General features: G+C 45.5%; 1 protein-coding gene across 1 annotated transcript in view; it reads right to left on the bottom strand.

Annotated features, from left to right (window-relative positions):
* Nucleotides 1-13,060, bottom strand: part of LOC149347217 (uncharacterized) — a 36,099-nt gene extending 23,039 nt beyond the window's left edge. The window contains exons 1-3 of the mRNA XM_089585526.1: nucleotides 12,929-13,060; nucleotides 9,640-9,686; nucleotides 2,061-2,096 (exon numbers count right to left, since the gene is read on the bottom strand). Coding sequence (XP_089441652.1) covers nucleotides 2,061-2,096; nucleotides 9,640-9,686; nucleotides 12,929-13,004 — 159 coding nt within the window. The 5' untranslated portion in view covers nucleotides 13,005-13,060. The remainder of the gene's footprint in view (nucleotides 1-2,060; nucleotides 2,097-9,639; nucleotides 9,687-12,928) is intronic.
* Between the last annotated feature and the right edge of the window lie 1,060 nt (nucleotides 13,061-14,120).

Genomic DNA, 14,120 nt, shown 5'->3' with positions numbered 1-14,120 from the left:
GGCGGGGGTACTTACGTGATTATACCAAATCGAGCCCTAATTTTGAAACATGTTATGTGAACGGTCCAGAGCATTCGCACCTTTAAAAAAGAACCTTAAATAAAACCATTTTCATCTGTTCGTTGCAAATAAATTAATGTTTTGGGTGGCCTCCGTATCCTCCTCTTCTTGATGCAAATTTATGACGCGAAGCATTGAATGCACATTTTTTCTAGAATCGTAAAGAGCAAGACGCTTGAAACCTTACAAGCAGCTTGAAACAAAATACCATTACTGAATACTTCTTCAAACGTGATTTGCTGTTCTTAGCTTGTTAGTCAGAGGTAAAGAAAACCTTCTAGATAAATTTTATGATGCTGATGAGTTTTTGTGCCTCAAGGAAAGCTTTGGCCAAGAAGCGCCATTGCACAATGTGTCTCTATTTTACAAAAGGCGAGGTAAGAGGCCAATTTCCCAATCATTGCACTCAAATCAGCCCAACACCAGGCTATTTAAGATAGATGTAAAAACCGATGACGATTAGGTATCGAAAACGCGTTGAAGTCTCTGAACGTAGTGATATGCCGGATTTTAGGCAAGTACGGCGCTGTATAAAAAGTTTTTTTTTTGTTTATAGATGGCTTCTGCAGCATAAAGGTACCTTTGTTGGTGGATGTCTGCAATCAGGTTATGCATATTTACTGTTAAATTCATCAACTGATATATACACGTTTACTTTTTAGCTATTACATTTCGGTAACTGGTTGCAAACACAGTTTTGTAGCCGGCTTTTAGTGATAGCTGTATATTTTTTAAGAATTTTCAAAGCGATGTTACCCTCGGCGCTGTGACTGAACAAACTCGGTAATCGGAGCACATTTCCGAAATCGAGCGTCACTGACGCGACCAGCAACGTCCACCTATACATGGCACTACACTGCACAAGTGACGCATTGCTTTCTCGGTCCCGATTGCGCTGCAGTGCCGGCCACTGCACGCTTCTGCACAGCAGATAGTAGAATGAAAGTCACGTGACAGGTGCGAACCCGAGTGATCTGTACTAGTGTGCGTTAGAGCGCGTGTTGCAAACACGCGCGATCTTTGAAAGACAAATTGGCCAAAATTTGCTCAGCCATACTGCGGAGGGAAATGTTTAGCCACAGCACGTTTTCTATATTCTAAAAACTGATATGCCATACTAAAGCCTCCCTTCAATTCTCTTGTTGAAATCAGGTGCCTAACTGTAATATCTGAGAAGTAAACTAGTAGAAATTGTTTAACTCTATTAGTAGCTAACATTGGCATGTTTCATCTGCTTTCTGATGTCCGCCATCAATGGTTTTACTTCATCCCAGACTCCTGTGCTTTTAGTTCAAACGCCTATTTTCTTTAATAGTACTGGCGAGCCTCTCTCAAATATTGCTATACTGGGTGTTAACACGTTTTGGCCGGCTAGGTGGTTAAGCATCTTGAATAAACAGCGCGAACGAAGACGAGCACAAAAGACAAGGAAACGGACGACACAGCGCTGACTAACAACCTTTGTTAGTCAACCTTTGTTGTTAGTCAGCGCTGTGTCGTCCGTTACCTTGTCTTTCGTGCTGGCCTTCGTTCGCGCTGTTTATTTAATGTATAGGGCGGTGTATGGTCACATCGTGGTTTTCATTGTTCTGTGTGTTGCTCTGTGCCACTGTGGCAGTGGGCCAAAAAGGACATTAAAAAGCATGTCTCTTGCTTCCAACCAATCAGCCATGAGTAAGGATCGGTTGTATCATGAGCCTTTTGTCGGAGTCCCTTTTTTTTTCTTTAATCGTTTACTCTCATTCCTTCCATAACATATTCCTTCCCATCTCTTGAAGTCCCGCCTGCGACTTTCCTTTATACACCTACTTCTGTTGTACGCAGTTCTATTTTAAACCTTCTTGTTAACCTCCACTTTAACTCTGCTTATTAGCATGGTGTTAACCTTAGCAGAGAGAAGACTAAGAACAACGAGCACTAGCATTTATAAACTGACTCTTTCGAATAAAGGTCTATCGCTAAAATGTTTTCGAGTGGTAGCGACAAGGTAACTGACTTACGTTGCATATGCACATGTCCACGGGAGCGTGTATGCACTGAAAATACCGTAAAAGAAGACAAGTTAAATTCGTCTGGCAAGTGCAGTTGACTATACTGCACCTTATCCCAAAAAGAAAAGCAAACCAAACCAATGCGATTTCACATGTACGAACTTATAGGTGCTGAAATATTGTCTGATACCGTGGTCCTCACCATCTTTTAAGAGCTGCTGAAGAGGTTTTAGAATTCGAGGAGCCTGAAGGGGTCGAAGGTGTGAAACTCGCAATTCAAGCATGCAACGTCTTCTGCGCTGGTCTTTCAAATGGTGACGTAATTGCCACTTAAAAGCGTGAGGCTGGTAACGCTTCTCAGCACCTCCCTACGCCAGTACGCCGCCGCGTGATGACGTTAGTTATGGTGGCAGTAGATTCCGTGGTGTCAGGGTAAACCTACACTAGAACTTATCACATGAACCTGCCCTAAGGCGGACTTAGAGCCAAGAATAAACAACCCGAGTTTGATGCAGTGGGAGCACTTGCTGGCCAGCGAGGACGAGGAAGCGCAACGATTCCTTGTGCGCCGAGCCACGATGGCAGCAGTCAAGTGCGGCATCCTGGACCAAGGATCGACCACGGCGCCCAGTGACCCGTAAGGGTCAGGAACACCAATTTATTTACAATAAAGTTTTTTCCATCCATCCAGTAGATCTCAGCGGCAGCAACGGTTACCAGAAAGAATAAGAAAAACGCCATCAAAGGCAGAGCCCACTCAGCATCGTTGGGCGTCAGGCCACGGGGCATGGCAGGCCTAGTGCACAAGCAGCATAACTCTGAAGCCGAGCATTGATGGCGTCATCGTGCAGCTTCTACGCACTGCTCCAACGCGACAAGGTCAGTCCGGAACATGGTCGTGGTATTAATCGTCGATTATGTTACGGTTTTATATATCTAACAAAACAATTTTGGCATGTTTGACGTTCAAGCTTTGTACATTCGGATCATTGATTCCCTTCGTATATTAAAAAATATACTCCATTCCCATCAACTGCACGCTTGATCGCAAAACATCCAAAACAAAACTCAAAGCTTTGTTGATAAATCAGATCGCGTGTGCCAAGATGAGTGGTCGCGCCATATACACATGTGGGCGTGTCAGCCGACTTGCTGTGTTATCACATTGAGGCTTGCAGTGATTTCAATATTTTACCTGTGGAAATCCCCTCCCCCCCCCCCCTCACTCGTTTTTCGACGACGCCGACCATCTTCATCATCGTGCGTCAGGACAGCACCGGCTGGGCTAGGAGGGAAGTCTCCCACATGGGGGAAGTAGTAGAAGCGATGTCAGCGCCACGTCGAAGTCTACACGGAGCTCCGTGGCGCTGGTGAAAACCTCCTCGGGATCCGGCCAGCGTCGCGAGCACTTGCAGCCGCACCATATCGTCACCTTCGGCGGCAGGAGCACGGAGATCTGTTGTGCCTTGCCGGTGGACTTCTAGTTCCAGGCAGCGATACGAGCGCTGCAAATGCGCGCTCTCGTCACCTCCCCCAGCAAATGCTCGGAGATGGCTTTGCCCCAAGAATGCGGCGCCCACGGGAGAACCCCGCTGCCGTTGGCGGCGCCTACAAACGTTCGCCGCCGATATCCCCGAAGTCGCGCGCCTGCCCCAGCCGGTAAATCGGGAGCCCTTCTTACATAGTCTTCTATTTCCGACGAGTGCCTTGTTGATGATTTATAGCTAGCTGGCCCGGTCTGTGTACTCATTGCACGTATAACAAATAGCATATGAGTGTTCACGCTTTGTCGCCCCTCCATTTGTTCCCTCGAGCACGAGCCCCTCCACGGTTAGCGAGTGGAAACGCTGCATCCGCGGAATTGGAGTGGGGCGGAGGAAGGCAGTACCCCCATTAATTCCACATAGCATACGAACCTTCCGATCCCAACCAGGGCCAAAACTAAGAGGCGATTTCTTTAGGCCACAGCGGAAACCATGTGTTGGACGCCTTTTACCGCTAACATTACTGCATGGCCGCGAACGAAAGACTTAATGCTCTATCTCCGGCGTAGATTCCGTGCTTAATAATGTTCACTAGCTGCCACACATAATTTGGAAAGTTCTTACTGGTTTAGGATGCAAGCTCAGACTTAATGGGGGCACATGATCTTCAACAAACATGCTGCAGGTCAGCTTGCGCGAAACGCCCGAAGCATGTTGAGTTTCAGCAATAAATCAGCAAAACTTCTATGGTCTCAGACATGCCCACGCTGGTAGAGTGTCATTAATCAAGAAATCAAAAGCAAGTTTCTCGCTTAAGACATAGTGAATTTAACAAAACTTCTGTTTGGGCTAGATGGTGCATAGCTTATAAATGAAATGAAAAAACATAGTGATTGGCTAGTTGGTTCTGCATACTGGAAAATTGCAGCGCAGCAGTAACAAGGACGAGACGAGAAGGACGCAAACACAAGCGCTGACTAACAACTGTGTTTTATTGCTCTGAGCCAGCCTATATAAGAACTAGGTACAAAACAACAAAACAGAAACCAACACATCACCTCACGCATTCGTGGCACGATTATCGGAATTGTCTCCCGTTCCTCCAATCTTTCGTCCTATCATTGGCGTTCAGAAATGACATTTTTTTTTTCACTAAGGCGCACAGAGGGGTTGCTGACACACTTATCTGCGCATTTTGATATCGCCAGAGCTTCTGCTATCAACCTTGTGGTGATGTGCACGATATTGACGACCCTTTTCAGGTGAAAGGCTCCGAGCTGGTGATTGACTACTTAAAAGATAGGCGCGGAGGTAGTTTTACTGCCATATCTGTGGACATAAAAGACTTGTACTATTCCCTCCCGCATGACGACCTGTTAAGCGATGTCAGAGATTGTATCGAGGCCCATGGTGCCGTTAAATTTCAAAATGCTTTAGGCGTGGCCGCCAGTAGCTTCATGGAGCTGCTGGACACTTACCTGAATTCCACCTTTGCACAGTTCGAAGATCACATTGTCTATCAAAGAAACGGGATTTGCATTGGTTCTTGTGTCACGCCCGTACTAAGCGATATATGCCTTGCTGTCCGGGACCGCAAGATACGGGACCGATGCGCTGAGTTTGGAATAGACGAAGTGTTTAGGTTTGTAGACGATTTCCTCGTAATCTTGAACGACGAAAACGGTTGTGCGAATACGCGAGTGCCCGAAGTTTTGACGATGTTTTCAGAGTGTCTTCGACCGTTGGTGGTGACTCATGAGCGGCCAGCCAATGGCCACATTAGGTACTTAGATTTAGGACTGTACTTTGGCTCTGAACACGTTTGCTGGGCCTGTGAGCCGAGGGGTAACAAACCAGTCCTCCCGTATGCCTCAGCGCACTCAAAGCTTGTGAAGAGCGCCATTGTGAAGTCGTGCTTTGTGAGCGCTCTTGAGAAGACATGAGGGCACCGTAAAGAAGAAGCCTTTCGAAGCCAAGTGCGTCGTCTTGAGCAAGCCGGATATCCAGCGCATCTCCTAATTGCTGTTGCAGAGGGCATACTGAAACAATCGCGAAATGGGCCCACCACGAATTAACGTTGAACAAAGGCAGCTGTGATACCATACCTACATGCGGTATCACAAAAACGGAAAAGGATAGGAAACAGAGCGGGGGTTGATATTTTCCTCTCGGCCCCGAAGAAACTGCATCAGTTGTGCAAAGAAGTAAATTCTGTCACCGAACGTGATCCCGACTGCGTGACGAGGCACCGTCCGCGTCTCGTCGATTGCGAAAAAGATGTGATATATTCAATTCCCCTTTCGTGCGGCAACATGTATATAGGCCGAACAGGGAGATGCCTGAACACAAGGCCACAAGAGCACAAAAGGAACCTAAGGGACCCAAACTCAGGGGAACTCGCCTTACACTGTAGCCAGTGCGAGGGCTGCACCACTGCCCTTGAAAGAACAGTTATTATTCGCAAGTGTCGGAACACCACCACAAGGTTGATAGCAGAAGCTCTGGCGATATCAAAATGCCCAGATAACTGTGTCAGCAACCCCTCTGTGCGCCTTAGTGAAAAAGAAATGTCATTTCTGAACGCCAGTGACAGGACGAAAGATTGGAGGAACGGGAGACAATTCCGATAATCGTGCCACGAATGCGTGAGGTGATGTGGTGGTTTCTGTTCTGTTGTTTTGTACCTAGTTCTGATATAGGCTGGCTCAGAGCAATAAAACACAGTTGTTAGTCAGCGCTTGTGTTTGCGTCCTTCTCGTCTCGTCCTTGTTACTGCTGCGCTGCAATTTTCCAGCAAGTTTCTTGACAAAGTGCTCGCACAACGTCATGAACCTATAAATTAGAATATCGTAATCCTTCTGTATTATAACAATTTGACGACACCTGATCAGGTTCACCGCATTGCACTTGAGTATGTGGTTCGCTTCATTTATAAAAATGTTTAGAAAATACCCAGGTTACTGCCGGCGCAAAACAAGGCACTTGGCGCATAGGGCACTTGTTCCAAGCCCTACTTGTAGCATTTTTGTTCATCTAAAAGGGAGAAGACAATTTCCAAGTTGCGATAGCACAAGTATAGAGTACCCGCAATGGCACGGTTGCAATTGTCACGACGCCGTTTTGTATTTTAATACTTTAGCATTAAAAGCCCCACGAAGACAAAAAAAGTGTCATCGGTTGTACATTTCGCTCACTGGTTGCAGGGATGTGGCGTCGACGAACTAATTCCCCTTGGCTGAAGGGAAGTGACGTAACGAGAGTGTGCAATTCCCATTGGCTGCAGTGAAGCGCTGTCTCCGCAGCAGATAATTTCTTCTCGCTTTCACTCCGCCTGTCCTCAGGAGTTGAGCCCATTGTGGTAACCGGTAGTGCGGGCAGGGCACTTTTCTTCTTTCTTTTTCTTGCCCTTTTTAATATATGTCCTGAGGATCTGTGCAGGTTGGGCAATATTATTTTTATATCTTTTAGTTTCCCCAAACTAGCTTATCTTCTCAGGAGTGCCCTCCCTCCAGCCATCAACGCACTGTCAGCATCGCCTCGATGGGTTGCGGCCATTTGCCACACGGTGTCTGTGTACCACTAGCAGCATGGTACCTACTAGCTGATGCTACTAGAAAATAACACTGGCTTTACACTCACTGAAAGAATGTTCCAGACTTTACGCGCAGGGACAGGTCCGATGACTGCCTAAAACTTACTGCTCTGGTTTATGAGAGAAGCCAACAGCCACAGAAACCAAGGAGCACAGGGGATTTTTTTAATGAATTTATTTTTTTTTGTGGTGTTGATCAAGTAAGAATATTACGGAATATGTTGTCGCTTAAAGCTAATTGATTAGAAAAGCAGAAGAAAAAACAACCACATGGGGCCGGTGGGATCCGAACCCACGACCTCCGAATTACGCGTCCGGTGCTCTACCTCTGAGCTACGGCGACGGCTGTCAAATCTCTGGTTTATGCGTCGCGAAAAATAAATAATTTACACATGATCTTCCAACACTTGTGAAACATAATTGTAAAAAGTTCTGGGAAAAAAATATGCTCTGATCGTGATCGTAGTTCCTTAACTTTACAAACCTTCTCGAGTTAAGAGCAGTTGTAACCATCTCTCGTGTTATTTGTATGATACGTAATGTACGACAGCGTCTTCCCACTATCGACCCATTACCTCATGGGCATAGTGATGATGATGTCCTCGATCTTCTTCTTTCGAGAAGATTTTTACGGCGCTCCAAAAACGTCAGTCTCCGCGGCTCAGCTGTTTTTTGGGAGACTGAGATGGCGCTCCGTCTTTGCCTTTTCCACCCACATTCGCTTATATATCTTCATCCTAACCCGCGTGCGCCCGCTGATGGGAGCATGTTGATGGTCACGAAATCACGGACGCGAAGTGCGCAAAATTCCGACTCGGAGGCGCAAACACGCTAAACGCGCAGATGCATGCAACTACGGCGGACCCCATCTGGTAAATATGCGTTCATGCATGCATTCGCTGCATTATCCACCGTGTAGCAACGCGGCATTCCATAATTCTGCATCTATGAGCAATGCCGAAATAAACAAAGTTTCAAGTGCGTCGACCTGAAATGACGTCATGCCTTTGTCGCTTCGCTTTGCCTGCGTATTCATCACCCACCTTCATGTTGCGAGTATGACTGTTATGCATAAGGCACTGTGTACTATTATACACTACAAGAAGCTCACAGAATGCGTCACTAGGGTCATATACAATGTGTTCCTTAGTTACGAAAAGTGCACATTGTTCACACGGAAATAAGTTTTAATAAAATACCTCGAGGGAACTTGAATGTGATGAATAATAGCACAAGTTGACATCTTGTCGTCCATTGTCAGGAAAGCAAATGGAAACCCGCGTTAAGGTTTCTTTTGCCTTATGGACTTTTACGTCCCAAAGCGACTCAGGCTGTGCGAGACGCCGTCGTTAAGGGCTCCGGAAATTTCCACCAACCGTGCACTGACATCGCACAATACACGGGCCTCTAGAATTTCGGCTCCAATCAGCAGCCGAGCACCATAACCACTGAGCCACCTCGGCGGCTACTCAAGCCCGTGTTAAATGAACACAATTTGTGTACCACGCATAAGTATTCTTCCAACAAAAAATTGTTTACATTTTTGTTATATTTAAGAGGCCGCTAAAAACTGCATCGGCAAGCCATCACGGTCATCGAAAAAAATGAAATGGCGTTTTTCGCAGAACTGCGACTACCTGCACATCCCGAGCACGGAATGTACGTAAGCGTTGAATATTTTGAATAAAAAGCATTTAAAAGTGCAGTGCAGTCCTTTGGTGTACGTTCCTTCGGGCTCGTGCTCGTTTTTTTCTCGCTGTGATCATCTTGAACCGTGCCTGATGTCAATTCGCATTTCATTCTCCAACATCTCTACTGAGCCGTTCCATGCCAGCCGTTCGTGTGGAATTATGGGAATATGGAGTCCATAATGAATGGAAAATATATGCAAATCCAAATCTTCGGGCCGCTGCGGTGACTTAGAGGTTATGGCGCTCGGCTGCTGACCCGAAAGACGCGGGTTCGATCCCGGCCGCGCGGTCGAATTTCGACGGAGGCGAAATTCTTGAGGCCCGTTTACTGTGCGATGTCAGTGCGCGTTAAAGAATCCCTGGCGGTCGAAATTTTCGGAGCCCTTCATTACGGAGCCCCTGATAGCCTGGGTCACTGCGATTTTAAACCTCCATAAACCATAAGCCATAAATCCAAATTTTCTTTCTACCAGTTCAGAAAAATCCAAACAATTTTCATACTGTTTACATACCATGCACATTATGTTATATGGAGTGCGTAAGTTACCATACGTGTTTCCTGGACTCCATATGCACTACACTGACTCCATAAAACTTCATATTAAAAAGAGTGGAATTATGGAACTCGTCATATCGAAACTTTCAATGGGGATGTAGCGTCACAATGTACGACGAACACAAAATGACGAGCTGTATGCCAGGCAATAATTAAATCGATACCACATCTTTCTCTCTTAACCATACTGCGCTTCTTCGCGTTATAAAATGTCTCAGGAACGGTGAACGCAAAGCAGAAATAAGGTTAAAGAAGGGCAACTCACGTCGCCAAATCCAAGTATATTCGGGAAGGTCACTTTTGTGCATGACTCTAGAAGGAATAAAAACGTGGAGACAAAATGCATAAAACGGCAAGGTTTCTAATGTGTTTCAATAAAAAGCACTGCAATCTCTATCTGAAGACAAATTCTCGCGGCAGAGACTTAGGAACTTTTCCAAACTCTGGTCAGACTTTTCTGTGTCGTCCTTATTGGCAAACAATTTTTTTAAAGTGCATTCAAGCTCAGAAACCACTCATTCGTTGCCGGATGTTTAAGATAAGTTAAGTAGGTTTTTTGTGTGTTTGTTTGGCGGGATTAGGTACAAATGTCTTTTGTGCCAAAAAATTTTCAGTTGAAAGTCAGCGCTCGTGTTGTTGTGTGTGTAAACATCGTCGTTTTTTCGTGCTGTTAAAAAATGAATAACCACCAACTCGCCCAGCTTTCTGTTCTTTTTAATACAACTCGGATTAAGCGCTGCCTCAGGTACACAAAACAGAGTTTAAAAATGCTTGAACCGCGCTTTATTGTATAATCCGTTACAACTCGGGACAAAGCGGGAAATGCCCCTCAGGGGATCTCCTCCAGCCAATGGCGGTGGCCGATTCTTCCTCTGTTCGCCTTGACAGAACCCCTTGGACTTCCTAGCGTGGAATCGCGGGGGGTGGTAGAAGAAGGGAAATAACCACGGTTTAACAGGATTAACCATGGTGTCATTAAAATCGGTCCACATCATTGGCTGGATGGCCACTTTTGAGGGACATCTTCCGCTTCGTTCTTCAGTTGTATTCGGCTATAGCAAATAGGTGTGCGAGCTCCATATAGCGTAGTTTCTTACGTGTGCACCTGCACAAGCGTATCGTCCCATAGTTTGGATCTGAACTTTGCCATTACTCCTGTTCCAACTTCTCGCTTTCGCTAATAATGCGAATATCTTATGCTCAACGCAAGAAAAGTGGGTATCCTTGGGGCTCAGGTTGTCACGGCAGACACTTACCATCCAGCGGAAGAGTTAATCATAAACAGGCTACTAGTTCTGTTAAAAAGCTCCTTGTTTCAGATATCACGCATAGTTTATTTTCAAAAGTGCTCCAACGAAGAAAAGTAACGCCAAAACGGTTTTACAGCAAATTTCTTTTGGCAATTTATTGCGGCACACCCCTTCCTACCAAACATATGAAATCAGATTTGTAGGAAGTCACGAATGCGAATTTTACACCTCGTTTGTTGCGACAAGTGTAAAAGATTGCACGACTTGACACTCTGACTTTTAAATTCCTATTTTACTTGTATATCTTCTTCCCTATCAATGGAAAGCTAAGCTAGTATGAACGTTAAATGTCCAGTGAAGAGGAATCTGAACTCGTCTTTTTGCCACGAGAACTCAATCTACACGTTCCGAGCATTCTTAGAAACTTCGATTTATTACCCTGTTTGGCCGATTTCTCAATTTAAATCGGATTAACGTCCGGCTCCCGCCTTTTTTTTTTTAATTCTCCCCGTACGATGGGCGGAGTCGACCAACGCGTGGAGTGCCTTTCAGCCAGCTCCGTGGAGGCTTGCCGCTCTGCTATCGGCGGAGTAATACGTAGTAGTCTGTAGTAGCAAATAGTCCGCGCGTATTTTTATTTCTGCAGGCTTATTTTGCGGCTATATTATCTGCGTATGAAACTATTCATTCACGGGAACCTAAAAAACAAAGCAAAGCGATAGCAAAGCCTCAACGGAGCTGGCTAAAGGCACTCCACGCGTTGGTTGACTCCGACCACCGTACGGGGAGAATTCGAAAAAAATAAGGCGGGAGCCGGACGTTAATCCGATTTAATTCGCGTAAACAGCCACACAGGGCAATAAGTCGAAGTTTCTAAGAATGCTCGAAACGTGTAGATCGATTTCCCGCGGCAGAAAGACGAGTTCAGATTCCTCTTCACTGCACCTTTAAAGAAGCTGCCTGTGATTAGCAAGTCAAATATTTTCCCACGAGCAAATCTTATGAATTGTTTCCAAAAGAGGCGCTCTCATGTGTGATAGTTGTAATAACTTGTTAGCTGTTAAGTGGATGCTACGAGCATGACGCGAGGGATGTCATGAGAGTGCCTCTTCATGTTTTCGCAAGGAACGTACGCCGCAAGGCAGCGGACCATGCATGGACTGATGGAATTATAAACGTCGGTGTAGAAAGTGGATTTTACGCAAAGCGCCGACATGCTCATACCCAACCATTCTAGACGAAAGCATTTTTGAGCAGGAAACCTTTTATGGAAGGTATTTTTTCATATATTGTAAGATTTCATTGTAGCAATCAATATAACCGTAGATCACCCGACGGCAGTATTGAGCTGTTTTTCTGTTAACGTTCTTGCTAGCCTCAAAAGAGCTCCCGATTGGTTTTCTAAGAGAGCCTTACTGTTCGATGGGATCGATGGAAACCTTTAAAAACCCGCCGCGGTGGCTCAGTGGTTACGGCGCTCGGCTGCTGACCCGAAAGACGCGGGTTCGATCCTGGCTGCGGTGGTTGAATTTCGATGAAAGCGAAATTCTAGAGGCCCGTGTACTGTGCGATGTCAGGGCACGTTAAAGAACCCCAGGTGGTCGAAATTTCCGGAGCCCTTCACTACGGCGTCCCTCATAGCCTGAGTTGCTTTGGGACGTTTAACCCTAATAAACCAATAAACCTAACCAAACCTTTAAAAGAAAAAATTTGCTACGTATAGAAAAATGGACCATAACATTCAATAATTCCGTAAAAGTATCTTAAAATTTTCCACTTTTAACAATTTTTGTCCGAGATTGTTGGACATGAAACTTGCGACGCATCTAGCTGTGTAAACTTCTGAGCGCCTCAGCATATCACCAAATGACAAACACAGCGTTAGGTAGGACCTCACAGAAGAACGGTTAGTGTCATCATAAATTCTTTGCACTTTCCAATAAACAACAGAGAGGGCAGCGCTAGTCAGTGTAAGTTTGAGAGAAATAAGCCGGTACAATAAAAATAGTGCTTCTAGTTGTACAGGTATCCGGCTATACTCTTTTAACCCATCTTTATAGCGCATCTGAAGCTTCCTCTCCAGGAGACGAAACCTGGACATGAATTCATCAGCACTGAGGTAGAAATGATGTTTAAAAGCTTCGGCTGACGCCACAATACTTCTCCCTCACCGCACAAAATTATCAGTTTCGCATTTTCACGAAATTGTGCCGTTCAAACTCACTTTCTGTATGTGCTACCTCTTTGGAATTAAAAAGCAATGCCTTACGGTCTGCATGCACTCTTTATCTCAGATATACTTACTATTTGGTGCCGATCCCCCGGAAACAGCAGAAAACGTCACCACAGTCCAAAACCATATGTGCTTCACTGAAGCCATTGCAGAAGAAGCAGCAGCGCTTTGTTAGCAACCTTATGTTTTCGGATGGAAAATCATTGAATGCTGCTAAACTCTTTCAAGGTTAGCCGCACCACACAGAGGAAGTCACGTGCTTCCGGTTGGAGCCGACGCGGAATGAAGATTAACGACCTCGATTGCATTCCAGGTGCCAGATGTTTACGAAAACGCACCCGGACAGAAATACGAGCGTACTGATTGTATCGTGGGGGATGTGTATGCGCAGGAACAGCCCCCGACAACGACTGTGCGAGAATAAAATTTTGGCATTTGTATGTAATTTTATACACTGCTATTGCTGAAAGGCCTGCCAGAGTCATCAGAAGCAGAAACCGCACACTGTCAGCAGCTGTTCTTTTTAGCTCACAGGGCACAGCGCACACGTGTGGAACATATATTCGGCTGAAGCAAAAGCTAAAAGGTGCTCCGAACTCCGCTTCAGGGAAATCCATGTTACAGCGCCAATATATCGGCACTTTTTCTTCGTAGTTGAGAGTGCACATTGTGTGAAATAGCGACGGAGTTTCGAACGAGTCTACTGAGAGGCACTAAACTTTAAACGTGTGCGATCGCTGATACTCTCAGTCAGCGGCGACAATATAATTACAATTTTTTCTACCTATCATGTCTCTCTTGGCCAAATGCCTTTTCATAAATGTGATCCCTTTAGAGTCAAGAGTTTCCGTGTAAACTAACCAAAATAAAACTAGTATTAACCAGTAACTATTTCTCAAAGCGGCTCCATTTGCTATTGCCGCCGCGGTGGCTCAGCGTTTAGGGCGCTCAGCTGCTGTCCCGAAAGACGCGGGTTCGATCCTTTCGTATTTCGATGGAGGCGAAATTCTAGAGGCCTGTGTACTATGCAATGTCAGTGCACCTTAAAGAACCCCAGGTGGTCGAAATTTCCCGAGCCCTCCGCTACGGCGTCCCTCATAGCCTCAGTCGCTTGGGAACTTTACACCCCCATAAACGTAAATCATGAGCTATTGGAACAGAAAATATGACAAGTGAAAAAAGGGACCCGCAAGTCCCTAATATTTCGGTGATTTTTAATCATTTTGTGGTCAGCTACATAACCACGTACAGTTCAGGACCATA

This window comes from Amblyomma mixtum, chromosome 4, assembly GCF_055824585.1.
Source record: "Amblyomma mixtum isolate Tamu chromosome 4, ASM5582458v1, whole genome shotgun sequence".
In the NCBI taxonomy this organism is placed as follows: domain Eukaryota; kingdom Metazoa; phylum Arthropoda; class Arachnida; order Ixodida; family Ixodidae; genus Amblyomma; species Amblyomma mixtum.
Note: the sequence above shows the minus strand (reverse complement) of the source record. Positions and strands in the feature narration are given on the sequence as shown.